We start from the raw sequence: 26,127 nt of genomic DNA, 5'->3' as shown, positions 1-26,127 counted from the left end.
TTGTTTTCCTACTGCTGTTCCCAGGGAACAGTCCCTCTAATTCACTCAGAATTCAGACCAGGCCAGAGAAGGAAACCTTGAAAAGAGCTGAAAAATAGGCTAGAAAGGGGGAGGGGGAGGGAGGGAAACAAGGGACAATAGATAAGAACCTTGTCTAGATACTCAGAGTTGAATCTCACAATGCAGCAACATTCAACAGTCAGTGACAGTGATGTTTGCTCACTAAAATAAATTTCAAAATGCAAACACTTCTCACCAGAGAATATACCCTTGAGGTGACATTTCACTTCCAAGTGTCCTATCCAAGACCCACATATTACCCTTCCCCTGCTAGATGGTTTGACTGTTTCATTGTTGATGTAATCATTTGAACCTCTGGTCATGTTGGATACTCCAGCTGTGCACAGACAGCATGTGCCTTTCATGTGACTGGGGGTTTGATTGAAATACTTGACACACACATTTTAGAAGCCATGAAGAGGATAGGTTGTATGCATAGCTTGCAGGGGGGGAGGGACGGAGAAGGTTGAACTGCAAGAGGTACTTTCTTGGAAAATTAACAGCTTTATTATTGAGGTAAAATTCTGACCTGATTCCTCACATTGAGTAACACTTTAGTAACCCCACTGACTTCACTTATTTAAGATGTAAATTCTTTGGGGCAGGGACTGACTTTTCATTCTGTGCATACAATGTCTCACACAATGGGGCCAGATCCATGACTGGGATCCCTAGTGCTAATGCAATTAAAATAAATAATAAGCATAATGCCTTTGAAAGGCATCATGCCTCCAGGCACTTCTGCTTGGGCAGTGCACCTCCTCTCCTTTCCCAGCACACTACTGAGTTGTAGGAGGCATAATTTTAACTGTGCAAGATCAATTGATGTACAAAGTACCAGGTCTGCAGTTCCCAGTGGGAGTTTCAAGCCAGCATGAATTTCTTTCAGTAATTAGCCACTAAAAGCCCCCAAAACAAGCCTTGGGTAGTCAGATTATTTTGTCACTACTGTAAAAAGCTACATCATATGATAGGCTTTCATTTTTTTTCTTTCAGAGTAGCAGCCATGTTAGTCTGTATTCGCAAAAAGAAAAGGAGTACTTGTGGCACCTTAGAGACTAACAAATTTATTTGAGCATAAGCTTTCGTGCATCCGATGAAGTGAGCTGTAGCTCACGAAAGCTTATGCTCAAATAAATTTGTTAGTCTCTAAGGTGCCACAAGTACTCCTTTTTATTTTTTTTCTCGACATCCTTAAATGCTAACTGACTTAAGAGGTTGTTAGCTGAAAAATCATATTTTAAAATTTCCTTACTCAAATTACTAGTGACACCATCAGCTATTGTAATGGAAATTATTGTAAAGATGTTGCTTTTCATTGTCTTATACTTTGTTTACTTTTGCATTTCTTTCTGCATGGACAAAGAAAATACCATGGTCAGCGTTTTGTTTTGCTTGTTTTTATAATCTACTTCTAATCAGTTTTGCTTTCAGGTTCCCAGGCATGAGCAATAACATTTCACCGTTTGTGGTGCTGTTTACCTTGAACAAAATAGTCAAATCCTAACTAAGCCCTCGTCTACACTAGGCATTGAGATCGAATTTAGCAGCGTTAAATCGATGTAACCCTGCACCCGTACACATGACGAAGCCCTTTTTTTCGACTTAAAGGGCCCTTTAAATCGATTTCCTTACTACACCCCCGACAAGGGGATTAGCGCTGAAATCGGTTTTACTGGGTCGAGTTTGGGGTACTGTGGACGCAATTAGATGATATTGGCCTCCAGGAGCTATCCCAGAGTGCTCCATTGTGACCGCTCTGGACAGCACTCTCAACTCAGATGCACTGACCAGGTAGACAGGAAAAGGCCCGCGAACTTTTGAATTTCAATTTCCTGTTTGGCCAGTGTGGCAAGCTGCAGGTGACCATGCAGAGCACATCAGCAGAGGTGACCATGATGGAGTCCCAGAATCGCAAAAGAGCTCCAGCATGGACCAAACAGGAGGTACGGGATCTGATCGCTGTATGGGGAGAGGAATCCGTACTATCAGAACTCCGTTCCAGTTTTCGAAATGCCAAAACATTTGTGAAAATCTCCCAGGGCATGAAGGACAGAGGCCATAACAGGGACTCGAAGCAGTACCGTGTGAAACTTAAGGAGCTGAGGCAAGCCTACCACAAAACCAGAGAGGCGAACGGCCGCTCCGGGTCAGAGCCCCAAATATGCCGCTTCTATGATGAGCTGTATGCCATTTTAGGGGGTTCAGCCACCACTACCCCAGCCATGTTGTTTGACTCCTTCACTGGAGATGGAGGCAACATGGAAGCAGGTTTTGGGGATGAGGAAGACGACGATGATGAGGTTGTAGATAGCTTACAGCAAACAAGTGGAGAAACCAGTTTTCCCGACAGCCAGGAACTGTTTCTCACCCTGGACCTGGTGCCAGTACCCGCCCGAATCCACCCAAGGTTACCTCCCGGACCTGCCAGGCAGAGAAGGGACCTCTGGTGAGTGTACCTTTTAAAATACTATACATGGTTTAAAAGCCAGCATGTTAAATGATTAGTTTGCCCTGGCATTCGTGGCTCTCCTGGATATACTCCCAAAGCCTTTGCAAAAGGTTTCTGGGGAGGGCAGCCTTATTCCATCCACCATGGTAGGACACTTTACCACTCCAGGCCAGTAGCACGTACTCGGGAATCATTATAGAACAAAGCATTGCAGTGTATGTTTGCTGGCCTTCAGACAATATCTGTTCTTTATCTCTCTGTATTATCCTCAGGAGAGTGATATCATTCATGGTCACCTGGTTGAAATAGGGTGCTTTTCTTAAGGGGACATTCAAAGGTGTCCGTTCCTGCTGGGCTGTTTGCCTATGGCTGAACAGAAATGTTCCCCACTGTTAGCCACGCGGTGGGGGGAGACAAAATGCGACCTTGTAATGAAAGCACATGTGCTATGTATGTAATGTTAACAGCAAGGTTTACCATGAAAGAATGAACCCATTGTTCTATAAAATGTGTCTATTTAAATACCACTGTCCCTTTTTTTTTCTCCACCAGCTGCATGTGTTTCAAGAATCACAGGATCTTCTCCTTCCCAGAGGCTAGCGAAGATTAGAAGACGAAAAAACACACTCGCAATGAAATGTTCTCTGAGCTCATGCTGTCCTCCCACACTGACAGAGCACAGATGAATGCATGGAGGCAGACAATGTCAGAGTGCAGGAAAGCACAAAATGACCGGGAGGAGAGGTGGCAGGCTGAAGAGAGGGCTGAAGCTGAAAGGTGGCAGCAACGTGATGAGAGGAGGCAGGATTCAATGCTGAGGCTGCTGGAGGATCAAACTAATATACTCCAGTGTATGGTTGAGCTGTAGGAAAGGCAGCAGGAGCACAGACCGCCACTACAGCCCCTGTGTAACCAACCGCCCTCCTCCCCAAGTTCCATAGCCTCCTCACCCAGATGCCCAAAAACGCAGTGCGGGGCCTCCAGCACCCCAGTGGATTGCCCAAGTAACAGAAGGCTGGCATTCAATAAGTTTTAAACTTTTCAAGTGCTGTGTGGCCTTGTCCTTCCCTCCTCCACCACCCCGCCTGGGCTACCTTGGTAATTATCCCCCTATTTGTGTGATGAATTAATAAAGAATGAATGATTGTGAAGCAACAATGACTTTATTGCCTCTGCAAGCAGTGATCGAAGGGAGGTGGGTAGGGTGGTTAGGGAAGTAGATTGAACCAAGGGGCGGAGGGTTTCATCAAGGAGAAACAAACCGAACTTTCACACCATAGCCTGGCCAGTCATGAAACTGGTTTTCAAAGCTTCTCTGATGCGCACCGCACCCTCCTGTGCTCTTCTAACTGCCCTGGTGTCTGGCTGTGCATAACCAGCAGCCAGGCGATTTGCCTCAACCTCCCACCCCGCCATAAACGTCTCCTCCTTACTCTCACAGATATTGTGGAGTGCACAGCAAGCAATAATAACAGTGGGAATATTGGTTTCGCTGAGGTCTAACCGAGTCAGTAAACTGCGCCAGCACGCTTTTAAACGTCCAAATGCACATTCTACCACCATTCTGCACTTGCTCAGCCTGTAGTTGAACAGCTCCTGACTACTCTCCAGGTTGCCTATGTATGGCTTCATGAGCCATGGCATTAAGGGGTAGGCTGGGTACCCAAGGATAACTATAGGCGTTTCAACATCCCCAAAGGTTATTTTCTGGTCTGGGAAGAAAGTCCCTTCCTGCAGCTTTTGAAACAGACCAGAGTTCCTGAAGATGTGAATATCATGTACCTTTCCCGGCCATCCCACGTTGATGTTGGTGAAACATCCCTTGTGATCCACCAGTGCTTGCAGCACTATTGAAAAGTACCCCTTGCGGTTTATGTACTCGCTGGCTTGGTGCTCCGGTGCCAAGATAGGGATATGGGTTCCGTCTATGGCCCCACCACAGTTAGGGAATCCCATTGCAGCAAAGCCATCCACTATGACCTGCACATTTCCCAGGGTCACTACCCTTGATATCAGCAGATCTTTGATTGCGTTGGCTACTTGCATCACAGCAGCTCCGACAGTAGATTTGCCAACTCCAAATTGATTCCCGACTGATCGGTAGCTGTCTGGCGTTGCAAGATTCCACAGGGCTATTGCCACTCGCTTCTCAGCTGTGAGGGCTGCTCTCATTTTGGTATTCTTGCGCCTCAGGGCAGGGGAAACCAAGTCACAAAGTTCCATGAAAGTGCCCTTATGCATGCGAAAGTTTCGCAGTCACTGGGAATTATCCCAGACCTGCAACACTATGCGGTCCCACCAGTCTGTGCTTGTTTCCCGGGCCCAGAATCAGTGTTCCACCGCATGAGCCTGCCCCATTAGCACCATGATGCCCACATTGCCAGGGCACATGCTTTGAGAGAAGTCTGTGTCCATGTCCTCATCACTCTCGTAACCGCGCTGACGTCGCCTACTCGCCTGGTTTCGCTTTGCCAAGTTCTGGTGCTGCATATACTGCTGGATAATGTGTGTGGTGTTTAATGTGCTCCTAATTGCCAAAGTGATCTGAGCGGGCTCCATGCTTGCCGTGGTATGGCGTCTGCACAGAAAAAAGGCGCGAAACGATTGTCTGCTGTTGCCCTGATGGAGGGAGGGAGACTGATGACATTGCTTACAGGGTTGGCTTACAGGGAATTAAAATCAACAAAGGGGGTGGCTTTGCGAGAAACTGAATGGCCGCCTCAAGGATAGAACTCAAAACTGGGTTTAGCAGGCCGTTGATTTCACAGAGGGAGGGAGGGAGGAGAAAATGAATACAAAACAAATCTGGTCTATTTCTTGTTTTGAGCCACTTCATCTATCTTTATACATCTTGCTGGTAGCAGACTGTTCCGTACGACCGCTAGCCATCGTCGCCTCCTGGGTGCTCGGCAGAAGACGATGCAGTATGACTATTGGCCATCGTCTTCAGCTAGCTGGAGATTAAACAGTGCACTGCCGGTAGGACTCAATCGCCATGAGACAAAACAAGGGAAATGACCTGGCTGAGTCACTCCCATGTTTGCCCAGGCGCCCGGTTAAAAGAGCACCCAGGACTACGTCAACGACCTCTACCAGTCATACTGCACTGTCTGCTGCCAAAAGGCAATAAACTGCTGTTGTGTAGCAATGCAGTACCATGTCCGCCAGCACCCAGGAGACAAACGGTGACGGTTAGCTGAATGGGCTCCACACTTGCCGTGGTATGGGGTCTGCACAGGTAACTCAAGAAAAAAGGCGCAAAACGATTGTCTGCCCTTGCTTTTATGGAGGGAGGGAGGGAATGGAGGCCTGACAATATGTACCCAGAACCACCCGCAACAATGTTTTAGCCCCATCAGGCACTGGGATTTCTACCCAGAATTCAAATGGGCAGTGGAGACTGCAGGAACTGTGGGATAGCTACCCACAGTGCAAAGCTCCGGAAGTCGACAGTTGCCTCGGTACAATGGACACAGTCCGCCAACTACATGCACTTATAGCATTTGTGTGGGGACACGCACACTCGACTGTATAAAAACACTTTCTACAAAACTGACTTCTATAAATTCGACCTAATCTCGTAGTGTAGACATACCTTAATGGTTTGTCCACAAAGGGACAATTAAAGCATCTTAAACCCCAGTGTGGATGCTCTCATTCAGAAGTAAAGTGGCTCTATTTGCTTTAGCTTAGTGCTTCTTCAAAAGAGATTAATTCATTTGAACTTTCCTGAGTGTCCCTGTGTAGACAAGCCCTAACAAAATTACTATGCCAAGCCCTGAAGATAAGAAGTAGCTTTCTTTCTTTGACCTGATGGTCTCTGTCTCTCAGCATACTATTCTTGTGTCCTGCCATTGAACTTCCCTCCTGAAAAACCCCTTAGCCCTAAGTCACTAGCCCTGCAATGCTTGGAGTGTAGTGGTCAGTAGAGTGTGGGCTGGAGTGAGTGACCTTCTGCTTATACAGCTGCTCTTCAACACAGAGGACTAAACGCAATGTCCGCTGGGTCCCTTTCAACCCACACAGTCCTGATATTAAATAACTGTCCAGGTGCAGTTGCGGTAGCTAACCCTTGATCCCTTTGGGAAGGCCCTTTCTGCTTTTCTACGGAGATTTGCCCATTGAGTATTTATATCAGTAATTAATTATATGCAACATTAACATTCTTGCCATAGCATTACTTAGTTAGGAGTATTAAAGGTTTTATCCCAGACAGCGGCAAGAACCCCTGCTATTCAGCAACCATCATCCTTACCTGATTGGCCAGGTGTTGGGATAATATCCAGAGGAGTGCAATAGAAGCTTGTTGAACATCTGAATTGCTAGATGCAAGGAGAGAGAGCAGCTTGGGCAGGATGTCCATAACAATGATGTCAGCCTGAATGTTCACTGTTTGGAAGAATGACAAAGCCGCTCAATGAGGGGTAAAATGTTGTTAGAAGGTGTATGGCACAATTATGGTGCTGTCTTCATGAATGTTAGACTGACTTATGGCTGAATGGTGAGATATATATATCCCTGTCCAGGCAGGGCCAAATTGTGTTTTACTAAGTTATAAAAATCATGCTTTATCTAGTCTGTTTCCCTCTACCAACACTGTGTCTGGAGGAGTAGTATGGACCCAGATTTGAATATAGCTTTGAAAGCACTTTGGCCTTGTTTGTATTGGACAACCAAACCATGTTTGAAATTAGTTTAGCTGGAATGAGTTAAAGTTCATGAGGACTGTGTGTGGGGTGTATATGTATGGCAAGACAGAGCCTATCTAAACAATTTTTCCATTGCTTTAGTGCTGCCTGCCACTGCCGGAATGGTACAAAACGATGGAATGAGAGAAGGTTTTGATTCTTTGGAAGAACACTTCCCGTTTTGTAATTTTAAATCAATAAATAAACCATCTGTTTGAAGATGCTTGTCAAGGACAGGCCTAGTTTCTGTCCCAAAGCATCCAAAATGATATTTCTTTTTCCCCTTTGAAAGGAAGCCAAGAAACTGCTCCAATTTGGTGTCTTCAGTCTTGTAAAATAACTGAAGAACATCTCTTCCCAAGAGAGAAAATTTGGGAGATGTGGTCATGTGACTTTAGACAAATTGACAGAGAAGGGAAAGGGCTCATTTGTCGTACCACAAACACACACACAACTTGGCAGTCCTGGAGTAACAAACTTGAAGGCAGGCTGGGAGCTATGGGAGCAATATGAGAGGAGAGGAGAGCACTTACAATTAGTTCCCCACTGACTGAACTAAATTGCACAGTACTAAATAAGAAGTACTAGTGAAGTACTTGTTTTAGATTTACAGTTCAGAGGAGATACAGAAGAAACTGCTCATGAGAATTGCCCTAAAATATTTGTTAAACCAAATTAAAATGACACCTGTTTATGATTTAAAAATCTAATGTGGCAGAATGAAGAAGAGAAGACCCTGAATACATTTCAAAGATCTAGGGCATGACTAGTGCAGGAACAGTAATCGCACTAGCGATGTTTGAGTAATGGATGGGAGAATAGGTGGCATTTGAAAAAGGAAGAGGGAGGATGAAAACAATTGCGATCTACTAGATTCATGTACAACTGGTCTTATACCTCTGCACTATCACAGACCAATGCTTATTTTTAGACAGCTAGTTACAGCGATCAACCGTTGCAGAGAAATTTATAATTAAAATGTACACTTACATAATGGCTTTCATCCTGAAGGCTCCAAATCACTTCATAAACTATATACAGTGTAAATGCCATCATAGAAATACAGCTGCTTTCCTGTCATAGATTCCCAACTATTTCTTTAGGGAAAGATTAGTGGAAATTGTCACTGCATCCTTCATTGGCCAACACTCTTGTGGCTTTTCTGCCACTCAAACAGAAAGCAATGTGCAAATGTTACAGGGTTTGGAAGTAAAACGCCTGATAACTGGTAGGGATAGTTCTGTTCTGTTTAGGTTCTTACACTTCACTCATCATCACTGGTATCTGTTTTGTACTAGTACTTTTCTGGCAGTGTGGGTATCCTCCAGACAGCCAGCAGATGGAGTCAGAGCCTCTACTAAAAAAGAAAAGGAGTACTTGTGGCACCTTAGAGACTAACAAATTTATTTGAGGATAAGCTTTTGTGAGCTACAGCTCACTTTATTGGATGCATTCAGTGGAAAATACAGTGGGAAGATGATTTATATACACAGAGAACATGAAACAATGGGCGTTATCATACACACTGTAAGGAGAGTGATCACTTAAGATGAGCTATTACCAGTGGGGGGGGGGGGAGAAGAAAAGGTTTTTTTTCTTTTTGTGAATACAGTCTAACACGCCTGCTACTCTGAAACAGAGCCTCTACTGAAGCCATAAAGGACAGTTACACTTTTGGACTAGTACAAGCAGTGCAAAAGGCTCCCATGAGCTCTTAGTATGTTCATTCCGTATGTGAAGAAGCCCATCTAGACTTTCTAGACACAGGCTTGCTCTAGAGGACACTGCTGCACAGCAGGGTGTGAGGCTTCCCTTCCTCTTCTTCCAGCCCAAATGTGTATTTTAAAAACATATATCATACATGTAAATAGGGTTTGAATGGCAAATATGTAGGGCTAAATTATGCTTCATGAAAGGCAAAGCCATGCTCAGGAGGAGGTGGCAGTGGCACACTACCTAAGACGCAATCTTAAGAGACGTTCTAAGAACATAAAAACGGCCATATTGGGTCAGACCAAAGGTCCATCTAGCCCAGTATTCTGTTTTCCGACAGCGGCAAATGCCAGGTGCCCCAGAGGGAAGGAATAGAACAGGTAATCATCAAGTGATCCGTCCCCTGTTGCCCATTCCCAGCTTCTGGCAAACAGAGGCTAGGAACACCATGCCTGCCCATCCTGGCTAATAGCCGCTGATTGACCCATCCTCTATGAACTTATCCAGTTCTTTTTTGAACCCTGTCATGGACTTGGCCTTCACAACATCCTCTGGCAAAGAGTGCCACAGGTTGACTGGGCATTTTGTGAAGAAATACTTCCTTTTGTATGTTTTAAACTTGCTGCCTATTAATTTCATTTGGTGATCCCTAGTTCTTGTGTTAGGAGAGAGTAAATAACGCTTCCTTATTTACTTTCTCCACACCCAGTCATGATTTTATAGGCCTCTATCATATCCCCCCTTAGTTTTCTTTTTTCCAAGCTGAAAGGTCCCAGTCTTATTAATCTTTCCTCATAAGGAAGCTGATCCATACCCCTAATCATTTTTGTTACCCTTTTCTGAAACTTTTCTAATTCCAGTATATCTTTTTTGAGATGGGTTGACCACATCTGCATGAAGTATTCAAGATGTGGGTATACTATGGATTTATAGAGGCAGTATGATATTCTCTGTCTTATTTTTCCCTTACTGAATGATTCCCAACCTTCTGTTCCCTTTTTTCACTGCTGCTGCACATTGAGAGGATGTTTTCAAAGAACTATCCACAATGACTCCAACATCTCTTTCTTGAGTGGTAACAGCTATTTAGACTGCATCATTTTATACGTATAGTTGGGATTGTTTTCCAGTGTGCTTTGTACGAGGCGGCGTGGTTCCCCGCCACCCCGGAGAGGCACGAGCCCCTCCGGACACCAGAGTGGGCAGGTCCAGAGAGGTCTGAGCCCGCCCCCCACAGAGCGTCAGGCGCAGGACAGCAAGTAGAAAAGGAGGGGGCCAGAGCTCACTTGGAGAGCAGCCACCGGAGAGGCCAGACACCTCCGGCCTAGCTCCCGGTTGGGAGATCCCGGCGACCTACGGCGGACCCGAGGATTGACCTTACCTGCCGATGCTGACCAGAGCCCAGAGGAGCTGCCCAGCCTGCCCCTCACCAGTTACCCAGAGCACCCCATAGTGTTTGACCCCCAGAGGACACTATCCGGACCCAGGTACTTCTAGAGGGTGGAGTTTGGAAGTAGCCAGGGGACAGCCGACCCTAGTCTGGTTGCAACACGGTCAGAGCCTATGTCAGTGTGTTGCGGTCAAGATCCCCACTGACTCAGCAGAAGGCCTTCTGCCGCCGCTAGGGCCCTGGCCTGGGACGCAGTGGAGTTGGTGGGCCTGCGTCCCCCCTGCCACCCAGCTTTTGGGTGGCAGTCTCCCCCTCTCCCAGGCCTCTATGAGCCGAGGGCCTAGGCTGGTTGTTTACCTGCCTTTGTTCAGCCCCTGCCTAAGGGCCTAAGCCATTGACTCTCTGTTGCCCCACTCTGACCCCGGCCCTGGGCCTGCTAATTGTATAAACTGTTGCTCAGCCCCTGCCTGAGGATCTGAGCCCTTAACTCTCTATTTCTCGTGGACTAATTTCCTGTCAGCAACTGGAAGGAAGTAGCGAGGTGGAGTAGTTCTCCAGCACCCCGGAGAGGGACGAGCTCTAGCCAAACCCCTCTACAGCATTACTTTGCATTTATCAACATTGAATTTCATCTGCCATTTGGTTGCTCAGTCACCCAGTTTTATGAGATCCCTTTGTAACTCTTCGCAGTCTGCTTTGGACTTAACTATCTTGAGTAGTTTTGTATCATCTGCACATTTTTCCACCTCACTGTTTATCCCTTTTTCCAGATCATTTCTGACTATGTTGAATAGGACTATACAGACGCCTGTGGGACACCACTATTGACCTCTCTCCATTCTGAAAACTGACACTTTATTCCTACCCTTTGTTTCCTTTCTTTTATCCGGTTACTGATCCATAAGAGGATCTTCCCTTTTATTCCATGACAACTTACTTTGCTTAAGAGCCTTTGGTGAGGGACCTTGTCAAAGGCTTTCTGAAAATCTAAGTGCACCATATCCACTGGATTCCTCTTGTCCGCATGCTTGTTGACCCCCTCAAAGAATTCAAGTAGATTGATGAAGCATGATTTCCCTTTACAAAAACCAGGTTCATTCTTCCCCCCAAAATCATGTTCATCTATGTGTCTGACAATTCTGTTCTTTACTATAGTTTCAACCAGTTTGCCACTGGACTCAGGGGACTGCAATCACAAGGTGTGATTGCAGCTTGGGTAGCACGGGTATCTGAGATGTGCAGCCACAGCAAGATGCCCTTCAGCAAGTAATTACTCAGGGTTCCAGGTAGGCTTGTACAACCTGGGCCAAAGCATGTGCTGCCTTGGCTATACTGCTCTGGGACCCAGCTATGTGTACTCCAGTCTATGCATGCCCTTATTCAGACTCAATGCTTTGTGGGTGCTGGTAGGAGTATAACTAGCAGTGGGACTTGCTACACTTGAAAAAGCTGAAGGTACTGATCTGTTGCTAGTTACACAGGGATCTCTCTCTCTCTATCCACACCTTGGCCAGACATTTCATCTCTGGGTCTGTGAGCACTGAAGTCAGGGTTAGCTAGCACAGCCCCACAAATTATAGGTTTCTCCTAGACAGGTGTGCTGGAGGGGAGGGGGCTCCCTTTGCCCTGTACTTCACTCAGGTAGGGCATCCATAATTGGGTTCCTAACAAGCAGGAATTTCCCCAACCTGCTGTCCTCTCCCAGAGGGGGGGGGGGGAAGAAAAGTGTTTCTCCCAAACACATTACTCACCACTTGTAGCCAAGTTCCTCAGACAAACACATGCCTGTCTTGAAACCTGGTTGTACCAATAAAAAAAAAAAAAAAGTGAGCACTCCAGTAACTGATTCTGTTGGCTAAAATAAACCAATAAACACTGTCTACAAAGTGTTTATTCTGGGGTTTCTTTTCCAAAAACGGTTGCTAAAGGCCAGTACATACATTTATGAATTAACACCAGCTTCATTTCCCACCCCACAGACCTGTTGATCAGTACCCATTACTGTCAACCAGGTTAGCGTCCAGTGGATTTCCACATGCTGCCCAGAATCTAACAGTACATTCTCAGTGTTGAGCTATCTCAGGAATGTCAAATGAACTGAACAGACGGGGTGATGGAACAATTTGTATAGCGCAGGTGCTGAGAAGCAAAGTGCAAACCCTTTATGGATGGAAACAACTTAAAGTCAGGGGGTGTGGCAGCACCCCCCCCCCCATCCCAGCACCTAGATATATAGATATGAATGCACTGAATTTATTCGCTTTGCTTTTTCTCTGAATTCCCTTGAAATAAATCAATATTCTTCTGGTCTAAGAAAGTAAGAAGTTTCCAAGTAATCATCAGCGACATGAACATTGTGGTAGCTGGACTGGGATAGATGTCAAAGTTGAGATGGGATAAAAGGCAAGACTGACTTAGAGCTATTGTCTTATGTCCCTTATATGCCTTCTGCTAACTTTCAGTGCACTACAGATGTATTTTATAAATCTGAGAATTGCCAGCCCAGAACCTTGAAACACTCTGGGGACCCAGAGTGGCAGATGCTTGGATTCCTCTCACAGAAGTCCTAGTGCGTGTGCAGGAAGGAGTGCTGACTATGGTCTGTGGCAGCCTGTAACTCTTATAATGAGCAAAAACAAATCTCTGAAGGTGAACACTCCTGAAGTTTGGGAAAACCTGGCTCCAGATCTGTACTCTGCAGCTCAGGCCCAACTCTTTGTTTCCATCTTCAAAGCAAAGTGCTATCAGTAATTGTAACTTTGCCAGAAATGTGATAAAATTCTCACATCTAGTAAAGTGCCTCAGTTGCATGCTATGGGATCTACAGTAGTAAAGTGCAGTTTCAAAGCCTCCCCTGTATTTGCCTGGGGCTCCCTAATTACAATGTAAAGCAATCTAGTTGCATCAGAGCTTCTTCACGCTGAGTGTAACGTATAGAATTAAAGAAACCTCAGGAAAATGATCAGCAAATCTGCTGTACAATAACACACCTCCCTCCCATATCTTTTTCACTTTACCTTATCCACAGATGAAGACAGGAGAGAAATGAGTGTCCGCAGAAGGAATCTGTCCCCAACTCGCAACATGGCTTCATGGTGCTGAGAGTTGGCTGCCACATTGCTTAGAGCAGCACAACTATAATACTGACGAGAACAGAGAAGGGGGTGGAGAGAAGATGTCACTGTGACAGTGTTTGTTCAGTACAGTGAAAATCAACAGGAGAAAGGCTTAGATTTTTATTTGACAAAAGTGTGTACTTTTCAACTTCAAGGTGCTTTACAAACATTGATTAAACCCCAAAACACCTTTCTGAGGTAGGTAGGTATTAATATTCACATCTGGCTGACTGGGGGAATGGAGAGAAACTGAGACCAAGATTGTGACGTGTCCAAAGCCACAAGCAAAGTTGGTGGCAGTGCTGGGATAAGAATGCAAAAGCTCGTGGCTTCTAATTCCATGTGCAGGACACACGTCTCTTTGTTTTTAAGAAATGAAGTGTACAGAAAGTCAGAAAGTGAGCTTAATGTCCTTTGGGGCAGATATTGTGGAAAGCATTCATGAGACAAAAATTCCTCTGTCCATTCTATTACAGCTTACTCTAAACGGGGCACTTTTTTTCTGGCCACACCCCTGGTGTCTGAGCCTAGTTAATAGCCCTAAGCAAGACCATAAAGGTACAAAATATCATTTAGATTTAATCAGGGAAGAAATATTTTGTCAGACCCACAAATATAGTCTCATAACGGCCCCTCTTCTACTGGCAAATCTCAGCATTCGGGGTGTCATTTCTGCAAAAAGGGTAATTCAGGTATGACAAGGGGGACTTCCTAGTGCTTTTGCTGTGAAAAGATGCACAGAGGCAACAGTGTGACTGAAAGAGAACAGTGTGTACACATTGGCATAGCCACAAAGTTATGAAATATATTTACATCGCTCTCCTCAGCCAGCGTTATATGACCAGAGCTGCTCAAGCCATAGGCAGAATTCAAAGGAGACTGAAGAATGCAGGGAAGCCAGGGTTATTTAGCCATTGGACACAAAACTCTCTCAGTTTTGGTTTATATCAGTGTGTGTCTACACAGCAGCTGGGAGGGCACTTCCCAGTCCAGAATGACAGACACACACAAGTTCTGCTTGAGCTACTGTGCTAAAATTAGCAAAGTGGCCATGGCAGCATGAGCAACTGCTAGTTAGTCTGTTTCCTGCTAGATATAATGGAACATATTTATACAGCACCCACCATACAAGACCCTCAACAGTCCTTGCAAACAAAGCTAGGAATAGAGCCAAAACCTCCTAACTCCCAGTTCTTTGCTTTAACATGTACGCTATTCTTCCTTGCAGAAATGTTCATCTGAGACTAAAGACATTAGCAATTACTTATATGAGAAATTAGAGTTTGAGATGCTAGCAGTAGCTATGTTAAGTAGACATAAAGAACAAGGATGAAGAGCTTGAAAGAGGCATGTCTCGGAGCTTTGTTGCAACATATAAAAGTTTGCCTCACCCCCATATGAGATTGTATTTGGCAGGCATCTGGAAAATTCCAGGAATCATGCATTCTACATTCGATAGAACTGTTCATGGGGCGAGGCTATACCAGCCTGCACTCCTCTTTGAAGATACTCACTTGTTTTGTTTTATTAGCTTTGAATGATTGTACTGACATATCAAGAGAGATCAGTAGGATCACACCCAGGAGAAAAGCATTCCCCCCTCCCCCTCAGCCAAAGGCATCAATGCCATTACTGAAGGCAGTCATCTTGCACTGACTGACTAGACAGGTACAGCCACATTCAGCAAAACAAAAAATAACCATATTCAAGCCAAATGATGCAGTATATTCTACTGTCCCAAAGTGAGTTTATCATAGAGACTCTCCCTGAAGGAATGGCAAAAATATTGTGTCTGTCACTAGTGTTAATGGACCATATTAATCTATTGTGTAATCTGTACAGCCTCTAAAGAGTTGTAGAAAGGATAAATGTGGCCCAAACTGTTTGTATAATATAAAAAGGGAGGTGCAGAGAAATTCCCAGGAGAAATTAACGCATGTTGGCAGAGCAACCTGTTGTGGGTTTGTTTGTTTTTTTCCTTTCGCTTGTTTCATTGGTTGTTTCCACTTCTTGATCAGGAAAAAATCTTCCACCATAATGTTTGGGTCTTAAAAGGGCTCCATCTTGTCTTTCAAATACCTCCTTGAGCATAAGGAAATTTAAGGGCAGTAATACTGCTGAGGGGATTACAGAAGGGCAACCTCACTGTATCCAACCTTTGATGCTCCAAAACTAATTCCTGACACATGACATTGGGGAGATGGGGTATTAATGCTCAGACTCTCTTTCCTAATAACTGGGACTAATTATGTGGTCAGAAGGTCTGAATTGACATTCCATGAGTGGAAGACAGAAGCTTGTGGAATGCACTGGCTTATATTGACTGCCGCCCTTCTGTTCACGCCTCCTGATGTTGAGAATACATGGCCAAAGCAAAATGACTGGCAAATGAGTACAGCATCAGTTATGAGCAAAATCCCTTCAAGGAATACCATGACTGGCCTCCCTTTCTCCAAGAGGGCTTCCATATGCCTGCAAATTAAACCAAGTACTATCATTTATCCTGCTACATTTTTTATTTTTAGCACTGATAGGAGCCAATTTGATAGAATTACTAGTAAGTGGATGAAGGATGCATGCCTTAGATATAATATATTTAATAAGATATTGAAATAGTAACTCACACAATCTTAATTCAAATTGGCTTGTGGACAGAAAACAATGTGCAGGATCTTAAACTCAAGTCCTTGTACACAACAGGAAATTGCACCTTGCTCAAAGTAGAATTCTGAAACTGTATTGAAAACAATGTTTTTGGAGCTATTTTACTATTTGAACTATTTTTGTTTCCTGTCCAAGGAGATATAGTATAGAAGAAAATTGTCTGTGATAGTTCCAGTTCCTAGTGTAGGCATAGATAACGATAAACACTGGTCTATCTAATTTAGGAAGGAGTAAGAGACACATTACTGAAATAAGTAGATGCCAAGGAGGACAAAGAAATAATACAAATGGGCCCTGACAATGGACCATACGAGTGTGGCTTGAATTTACCTTGGCCCCTCTCCTCCTACCCCACATCCTTTCCTACATCAAGCATAGATCAGTCAGAAGGGAGATTCTATCCCAGTGTGCACTACAGAGGATGGTATATAACCATTTGTAGATATTGGAAGGGTGTAATCACCCAGGCTTATTTAGTGAGATACAGAAAGGTATAATTTGGAGTAATCGGATAAAATAGAGAGAGGGAATAATTAAGATGCATATCAGGAAAAAGCTGTGAATCTGGATGTCTGTGGAAAGTAGTTGTAGAGGTCCCATCTCTTGGGATATCTAGAACAGGACTGGATGAAATACTAAAAAAAATATGTAAGAGACCAGGAGACAGACTGGATGATGTAACAGGTCCTATCCATCTTTAATGTCCATGATTCTGGTTGTTGGCTTTCTCCAGATTATTTTAATACAAAGCTCTCTTCATAGGTGTGCATAATCATGAGATGCTCATATATATCACCCGTTGTGTGCAGGTAGGGAAACCCCCATTGTGAGCTATGCACTCCATACACATAACCAACTACAAGAATATTTTTTTAAATTACACATCTAAAATATTGGAAAACTTTAAAAGGCAAAATAAAAACACGGAGGTACAAGTAAAGAGAGCCAGGCTTAACTGCAACTGGTCTTATGTATGTCCTCAAAGGTATAGCTGATATCTACAAAAAAACTGACAACTGATGGGCAGCTGGTATTCTGATACCTTTGGTTATCTTACTGACCTGTAAGGTCTCATTGTTTTCTTGTGCTCCCCCTGTCTGTTGTACCACTCTATTGTCTCTTGTGTTATTTTCAGATGATAAACGAATTGAGTTTTTACACAGTGCCTAGCACAATGGAGCCCTGCTCCATGATCGGAGTTCTTAAGTGCCACTGCAATATAATAATAAAAAATTAATAATTAACATAATAATTAATGATCCCCCACTAACTTTTTCTGATGCAAAAGGATAACAAGAAAGCATGAAATCTATGATTCTGCTAGAGAGAAGACTGGTATCTTCACAACAGCTTTGTGTGTATTTTCATATTTGCTTTCTCCTATCATAGCTGGACCTATGTTGCATGCCCAAAACAGTGTTTATACAACTATTCAGCATTTCACTATGACACCATTACTTATTGGTTCACTGAAGCAAAAACAAAACAGAAAGTCAAAAGCCCCTTGCGTCCCTTATTTCTCCTTCCTTTCCTCTACTCCCAAAACCCTGAATTCTAATAGTTATGCTTACTCCTGGATTGTATAATTTGCTTTTATTATTTAAAAATTCTGGCTTGTTTTAACTATACCTGTACTTCTGAGTCAGGAGACTCTAACATCAGTATGAGGACAGGGAGGGCTCCTTCCCTGCACAGGACTTGCTGGATCCGCTCTGCAAGATGAGAAAGAGGGCAAATTTTAGTATGTGAAAGGGAGCAGAAGGATCAAGGATCACCCCTTCCCCAGCATACAATCAAATGGATGCACAATCGTGAACTCTTTCTGAGAAAAAGGGACCATTGGGCAGTGCTGAGTGATTTAGGTTTATCCAGATTTACCCCAATGAGAGTAACTTGCAATTAACACTCCAAATAAGACAAAGTCTGTATGGGAGCTAGTGCAGAACAGCAATGCAAAATCGTTTTAGCCATAATGACCTGAAAGCCACCTGAGCAGGCGTTTCCTCTTCTTTTTTTTTTTTTAAGTTAAAGATTAAAATTGCTAGAAGTGCTAAGCAAAGATCAGACCTACTGGTATAAGCCATTTCTTTCAATTTCATATAAAACATCTTTTTAAACAATATTTTGAAAATGTGCATTTGTAACAGTCAACAGGCAAAGTTCTCACCCTCCCCAGTACCTCATCTAAAGGGAACAGATCAGCCACAGCGGTAGTATCTTGGTGCATGGGATTGACCTCTGACATAATGTTTTCCATTGTTTTTGTTTGAGAATTAATGAACAATAATATTGCCTTTTAACATAGAGTGACAAAGCACGCTCCCACTGAAGTTCATGGGAATAATCCCATGAAACAGGATCAGACCCATAATGTTTATCCTAATGTATACCCTGCAACACCAGGGTTGGGATATAAGATACATGATAAAACCTAAACCATGATTCACCATTATTAAGTAATCTTCCATTTTAAGAAATTACCTCGAAGTACCCCGAAGTGGCCTGAATACAGTTCTCCTTTACTAAAATGGTCGCTTCTTTTAAGCAACTGATTTTTGTCAGTTTCCTGAGTCTTGACTTAATAGATTGCACTCAAGTTCAACTGTGTTGATAATCAAGCCCTTGCTAATTACAACCTATTAACAGGTGAGTCTGTATTAGCTGCCAGAGGCCAAGCTTTTTGAATTTAGAGACTCAGCCAAGGTCATCATCATGAATACAATTTACCAAGAAAATGACATATGTTATCAAGATTCCAAAGTTATCCCATCTTATCCCTCATAAAATTAGGCCGTTTCTAGGTTGTTTTGTTTTTTTTAATACTGAAAACATGTCCATTTATTGTAGTGTCCCCATACTCAGTTTCCATTAGCTACAGGGCAGTTGTTTTTGCCAATTTGTAGATAGATCATTAACCTGAAAGTACCTGATCGTGTGAGGTTGAGAATAGCTCCAACTGCATTTTGTTGGACTCTAGGATCATAGGAGTTGGCAAGTGCCAGCAAGAGTATAACTCCCGCTGAGCCGATGGCCTCTCGGTTGGACTCTAGGGAAAACATACCATGAGAGAGAAATAAGAAGAGTGTCTTTTCAGTCTATCTTCACGTGAATCTAATAAACCCTGAAAACGAAGTCTAAAACTAGCTTTATTTGGGATTTTTATCTGAATTTTTACTATTTGTCAAAGTCCCTTAGTATCCTCTGACTGAATCCCATGAGCTCAAAAAGAAAGACGCTAACTGCAGAAATTTTAAATGTCTCAAATGTACCTTATAATCCTGATGTGCTCTAACAAGGTATTCATGATCTTGTAAGTATTATATTAGCAAACAAACCTTTATTCTGTTTGTAGGTAGGATTTCATTAATTTACCAGGATAAACACAATGAACCAAATTCTGTGTTTGGATTATCTGTGCCACCCCAGTGCTTAAGGTTAAGATTTTGTCACGGATAGGTCGTGGGCAATAAACAAAAATCCACTGAAGTCTGCAGCCTGTCTGTGACTTTTACTAAAAATAACGTGGGAAGGGCTGATAGGGGATGCCTGAAGTGCAAGGGAGAGGCAATGAGCCTTGCTGGGGGACAGGAGAGGGGGGCAGGAAGGGGTCCAGCACCTGCCACCCCAGGGGACTCGGAGCTCCAGGGTACTTCACCTGCGGGGACTTGGACTTACAAGTCTCCCCACCACCTGTAGCAGCAGATGGCTGTGGAGGCTTGGAGCTCCAGGGCTGGCAGCTTGGAGCTGTGGGGGCCCCCTGCTGCCTGTGGCAGCTGACAGTAGACAGCTCCAGCCCCACCACCACGGGGCTAACGCAGAAAATGTCACAGAGGCCTGTGGAAGTCATAGAATCCATTACTTCAGTGACCTTTGTGACATAATCTGATACTTACCAATGATGTATAAGGGCGTGAGAACAGAATTTAGCCCCATCAGTGGAATTAAGTAAGGTAACCCTGTTTCACTGTACTTATATTTAGCAGTCTGTAGAATAAGTACTTGACCTATCAGGAGAACAGCGAGGCTGTAAAAAAGGATTGTACAATACTTTTAGGTCCTTGGATGAAAAGCACTATAAAAGTTTGAGAGACAAAGTAGGTGACATAATATCTTTTATTGAACTAACTTCTGCTGGTGAAAGACACAAGCTTTTGAGCTTCACAGAACTCTTCTTCAGGTCTGTGGAGCTCAAAGTCTTGTCTTTTTCACCAACAGAAGTTGGTCCAATAAAATATATTACCTCACACAGTTTGTCTCTCTCATATCCTGGGACGAACACGGCTACAACACTATAAAAGTGAAAGGCATTTATTACTAATTTATAAAAATTCTACTTTGATGGCTATGTCTTATGGTATATTTAATCACTTCATATTCATACACTAAATATTTTGGGCCTTGTACGATGTTTCTTCAACCCAGTCTTGAGAGAATAATAGCTCTCCTTTGTTGTGATGCCTATAAAAAAACTGTTGTGCTGAGACTATTGCCTATCATACTGACCAATGTTGTTCCATTGTTACTTGTACTCCCCCCATCAGTCTATATTCATCTGTTGTCTCTTGTCTTATACTTAGATTGTCCCTCTCCCAATGAGTATGCAATCTTTTTATTCTGTGTTTGAACAGCTCCAATCACATTGGTCCTTGTCCATGACTAGGGCTCCTAGGCACTACCACAATACAAATGATTTGTAATAATAATAACCCATGGTATAACTTAATTAGAAAATTTGGCTGTCTGGAACTAGATAGCCCAAAGTGAATCCTCATGGAGAAAGGGGCAAGAAAGTTAGGTGAGAAGCTGTTCTTTGAATTGCTTTGGACACGGCCTGCAGAAGGGTAGATATGAGTTTGTTACGAGGTCAACTCTTTATGTCCCATTTCACCCAAAGGCTTAAGAGGCCAAAAATATTCTCATTACTTTTACAGTATGATGTGCATATATGCTTTTTCTGCTCTTCAATCAGTAGAAGCAAAATTTCTTTCCTGTAGTTTTATCTGATGACAAATAGTGTGGCATGATATATGCTCTAATTAGTTCAGCAAAAGAAAGATTTAAACAGATTAGGAATTTTGAAACTACCTCCTCTTCCTTTCTTTCACACACTGTGTTGTGAGCTGTGTCTATGAATGTGGGAAGGAAATTCATGTCTGGACAAGGTAATTTTATAAAACCTTTTTCTTTTTTCTTCCTGTAAGAGATGCTCCTTGGGAAATTTTTCAAATCTAGATCCCTTGCTGGGAGGTTTCCTAAGAAAGCAATGGCATTAATACTGTATCAGATTCATTTAACAATGCATAGTTAAAACTTTGTCTTTTTAAAGCTTTGTTAACGCCTTGTCCTTTTAAAACTCTTTGTTACTTGATTTGAAAGGGCCTCAAATCCATGATGGCTCAGTGGCTGAGTGTTCAATGTTCCTGGCCAGTGCTTGGACCCTCGATCACTCAAGCTGGTTTAGTTATCATTTAGACAGAAGAGGAGTAGCATGAGGAAATTAATCTAGAAGTCTCCCACCTGGCTGAGAATGATTGGTGTGTTATCTCTCGTAATGGGAAGATAGAAAGACCATAGCAAATACCAATGATATAGTTATCCCCATAATCAAGAAAGCCATGTTTTCATTTTCTCTAGGGTCATTCACTAAGTTCCTCCACTGAACTGATGCTGTGCAGTCTTGGGTGAAGATTATAACTGTAAGCTTGCGGGATGCATTTATTTATTTATATAACTCATTTTCCTCACTCTTCTCCTCTCCCCACTTCAGTGCTGGCATCACTCATGCATTGTAGCTGATCTCTAGCTAAGTGGCTAATCTTATCATAGGGATGGATGGAGATATGCATCCCACTGAGAGAAAATTAATTTTTTATTCTAATCTCCGTAAGAGCTGCAGTTGAATAGACTGTTTTTATTCTGGACCACCTGCTTACCAGAGTAATGTCAGTTCCTTTATTGCTACCATTGCTCAGGCCCCACTTACTGTGCTGTTAGAAAGGGACTAAGTATCCAGATGTTTCTTCAAGTCAGCGTTGAAGACTTAATAGCTTCCTCCAATTAGCTCCCTGGAATTAAAGAACTCTTCTTGCAACCTACATCTCTTAGTTCCAGTTTGTCAATATAAACCATTTCTGTGCACTTGAAAATTCTCTTGGCACTACAATTCCTAGAGATGCGTGCACACAATTATTGACAACAAAGAAAGAGAGACACTCTGTAAAATTGGATTTATCATCAAAACCATTTTTATACCTGGCTCTCCTTTGTAAGGAAAACACGTGAGATGTTCTCCTTACTCAGCCTAACATGAATGCTCAGGTCTCCCTCAATTGTTGCTGTGAACATTCAGTTCATATTCTCTCTGCTCTGCATTACCTGTGCCTATTGTTTATGCTAGAGGTACTGTTGGCTGTTTTACCTTCACTTAGTACAGTGCATCTCGTTCTATCCCCTTTGCTTGCTTTGGCAATATTCCTGTGTTTTCATACACCCCTTTTGGTTCTTGCACTGTGATTCCTTTGAACCTATAGTCAGATACTATTACTACTTCCAGAATTCCTTATAACTAAGATTTCTGTGTTAATAACGCTCATTGACTTCATAGGCTTACACAAGAGATGAATATGGACCAATAACTTGAGAACCCAGAGGCGGGGGGATACGGATGTGGGCGGATTGGGATGGGGAAGGATGCAGTGAGGGGATGGGAGTACAGCTCCATTCCCAGCACTTGGAGACAGGGATACACATACCTCGAACTCCTGGGTGCTGGCGATGGGGCGACAGACAGACTGTGGTTCGCTGCAGGGCACATGCCACAGCTTGAGCCCAGCCACACGAGGAGCACGAGGAGAAGAGGGCTGGGCAGCATCAGGAGAGGTGCACGCCACATGACCCCTCAACATCTGCCTGCTGAGCGCTCGTAAGTCATGCTCATGCTAGTTTCTCCCCTGCCCTGACCCAGCCAATGGGAGCTGCGCCTGTGGATGGGGGGTGGGGCAGCATGTGGACCCCTCTGGCTGCCCCTAAGGTTAGAGCCATACATGCCGGCCGTTTCCCAACCAGGGAGCTGTGCAGCAGCTAGCAGGGAGCCTGCCAGCCCCACTATGTGGCGTGGCACCACCCCCAAGTGGACAGTCAACAGCCCAGTCAGTGGGGCTGACTGGAGCCACCAGGATCCCTTTTTGATTGGGCATTCTGGTCCAAAACCGGACACCTGGTCACCCTAGGCCCTGGCCCTGGAGCTGCTGTGGCCAGGGAGAGACTCTCCCCTGGCCCCGGGCTGCTGTGGCAAGAGAGGGCTGGGGGGAGTTCTCTCTCCCTGCCCCAGCCCTGTGGCAGCCTGTACCCCAAATCCCTCATACCGGCCCCACTCCACAGCTGCAACCCCAGCCAGAGCCCTCAACCCCCGCACCCAAATCCTCTGCCCCAGCCCTGAACTCCCTCCTGCCCCTCCAAACCTCTCATCCCCGGCCCCACCCCAGAGCCCACACCCCCAGCCAGAGCCCTCAACCCCTGCACTAAAATCCTCTGCCCCAGCCCTGAGCCCCCTCCTATGCTCCGAACCCCTTGGCCCCACCCCCGCCACACATGGACGTAAAAAATTAGTCACATTGTTGCCAACCCCTTTTGCAATCTAGTCCTCCATCTTTGCCATTTTTTTTTTTTTAACCCCTGGTTAGTACTCTTGTGCCATATTATGCTGTCACTTGAATCAATGGAGAGTTCTAGCTCAAAGGTGAAGTAATGTCCAGGACTGATTACTCCAAGCCACTGACTGATAAGATGGGGGGGGGGGGGGAAACAACAACAACAACAATCTGGAGCATCTGCAGAGGACTTCAAATGTGGCTTCAGAGGGTGTTATGTGTACGCTTTCACTCAGAAATCCTATGCTGACCTTAGAAAGAACTGACCTTTTGCTCTCTTTCTTCTTAATGGATTTCATTTCTGCTTATGTTCCTGGCCACTCTTTAAAGCTGGCAATTATTGGATATCTCAGCTTCCTTAGGTATCATCCGCTGTCATATTTATAGACAGATTCACTTTGCTTCGTTGCTTGGGAGCTTATTGCCAGCTGAGGGAGGGTGCACTACAATTCTTAAACTCAGATTTTCTTAGATTTAGAATTGAGTCATTTTTTAAATTTTTAAATGATTCTCTTAAAGGTTGAATGTGCTTCCATGCTAATTTTATTTTAGGATTGTAGAGCACAGTAAGTTATATGAAGAGCGTTATTCAAAGGGAAATGACCGTATGAGTTTTTCTCAGATAAACCCTTTAAGATATTGAACTAATTAGAACTAGGTTATATTCTAGGTACTGAGTTCTTACACCACCCACATCATCATAGTCTCTGAGCAACTTTCAGAAGTGCACTAACTTTGGATGTCAAATGGATTAACTTTATCATGGGTGAATAGTGAAACTTCCGGATGCATCATGTGACTACTCTACTTACAAGTGGTTCACATGCAGGTGTTGTGACATATGAATTGAATTTGTTCATTACAGCAAATAAAGGAAAAAGACATTGTACTGACCTGAGACAGCCAAAGTCATTATGCAGGCACAGGAATTGCACTGGACAGCAGAGTCCCCTGACTCGAGCAGCTCCAGAATTGGCTCAAGTAAACCCATTTGGACGACTAGTTCTTTGTTTACTATTCAGAGCAAATAAAATGGTGACTAGCTAACACATCCTTTATAGGTGCAAAAATTATACCTTCTCTTGGATTCCTTTGGAGTCTGTATATTATTTTATGCAAAATGAATTTAGCATTGAAATAGATTGGAATTTATTGCACCAAAATGCACATGGCTATAATGTTTTATTCGAGACTTCAGGTGATCAATTTTTTTATATTTCTTTACTACCATATACCTGTATATAAACCTGGCACTGTATTATTCTGTAAAGTGACTTCAGATATATGAAAAATTGTAAGAGATTCTTGTTATAGATTCTAGATGAGCCCCATAATTTTTATTATTCATACGCAAATAGTGACACTCCATAACTTACAGCAAGTCACCAAAGATAGTGGGCTAGATTCATACTAGCTTGATGCTGGCTTCTGCTGGTGCAGGGTAATGTAATGGAACGTCTACATTGGTATGGTTCCAAGGGAGGGCAGCAGTGGTACCAGTGCCTGTCTCACCATGTAGATGAAATTCCTGCCCTGCTAACCCATAGAGTGTAGTGAGCTTTACTGGTGTAGGGCAATGTCATCTATAACTCCCTGGTCCAGCCAGAGTGAAGCTAGTCCCGTTTTATAAAGAAATAAGTGAATCTTTCAAAAAATAAATCTCCTTTTTCCCCCAAAGCAGAAAATAAGATCCATCTAGCTGTAACAGAAAAAATAAGCATTATTTAAAAGTCAGACTTTGATTCTAAAACTATATTTGTTGCTGAAAGGACAGCTGCAGTGTTCTCAATCAGGCATGATGAAAACTGAGTGCGAGTACTGGTACTCTAAACATAAATTGGGTCTTGGTGAACAGAGAAATCTGTTTCTGCCAAGAGCAGAGATCTCTTGATATTTAATCACTGTTTCCTTCCAGCAAAAAATTTACGAGGGACAAGGAAGACATCTGCTGAACCTCCATGTCACTGGACTGCAGTAAAGCATAATAGGGTTCCAAATGCTCAGCAGGCAGCTGGGTGTTCACTGTAGAAATGAGGAAATAATGAACAAGTCTCTCCACTCTGTCATTTCTTCCTGTACCTTCAGGCTGAGGTGCAACCATAGTCAAATATTGTGCATTTATATTCCAATGTTACTAAGGAATCAGGCCAAGCTGCTCACTAGCACTTTTAATAATCAGATATTTTAGAAATATTATTGGCCAAACATGGGGAAGGAGTGGAGAAACAGAAATTACTGTTGATGTCTAGCTACCAAACAAGTCTCTCTGCCCCATATCAGATCCTAGTGTGGATGACTATGTGTGCTTTTCAGCAGTAAGAAACATATACTGTAAAGACATCAGGCCAAACTCTCTGCTGATGTAATTTTATTGGATCAAGGGAGTTGCACGTGT

At 43.5% G+C, this 26,127-nt stretch overlaps 1 protein-coding gene across 1 annotated transcript in view; it reads right to left on the bottom strand.

Moving 5' to 3' along the window:
• LOC119852519 (vacuolar protein 8-like) overlaps nucleotides 1-26,127 on the bottom strand; it is a 56,364-nt gene that overhangs the window by 12,815 nt on the left and 17,422 nt on the right. The window contains exons 3-9 of the mRNA XM_038393722.2: nucleotides 25,635-25,754; nucleotides 24,627-24,746; nucleotides 19,010-19,129; nucleotides 17,713-17,795; nucleotides 13,321-13,446; nucleotides 12,055-12,100; nucleotides 6,768-6,901 (exon numbers count right to left, since the gene is read on the bottom strand). Coding sequence (XP_038249650.1) covers nucleotides 6,768-6,901; nucleotides 12,055-12,100; nucleotides 13,321-13,446; nucleotides 17,713-17,795; nucleotides 19,010-19,129; nucleotides 24,627-24,746; nucleotides 25,635-25,754 — 749 coding nt within the window. The remainder of the gene's footprint in view (nucleotides 1-6,767; nucleotides 6,902-12,054; nucleotides 12,101-13,320; nucleotides 13,447-17,712; nucleotides 17,796-19,009; nucleotides 19,130-24,626; nucleotides 24,747-25,634; nucleotides 25,755-26,127) is intronic.

This window comes from Dermochelys coriacea, chromosome 3 (genome assembly GCF_009764565.3).
Source record: "Dermochelys coriacea isolate rDerCor1 chromosome 3, rDerCor1.pri.v4, whole genome shotgun sequence".
Classification (NCBI taxonomy): Eukaryota; Metazoa; Chordata; order Testudines; family Dermochelyidae; genus Dermochelys; species Dermochelys coriacea.
This window is presented reverse-complemented; position numbering and strand designations above follow the sequence as displayed.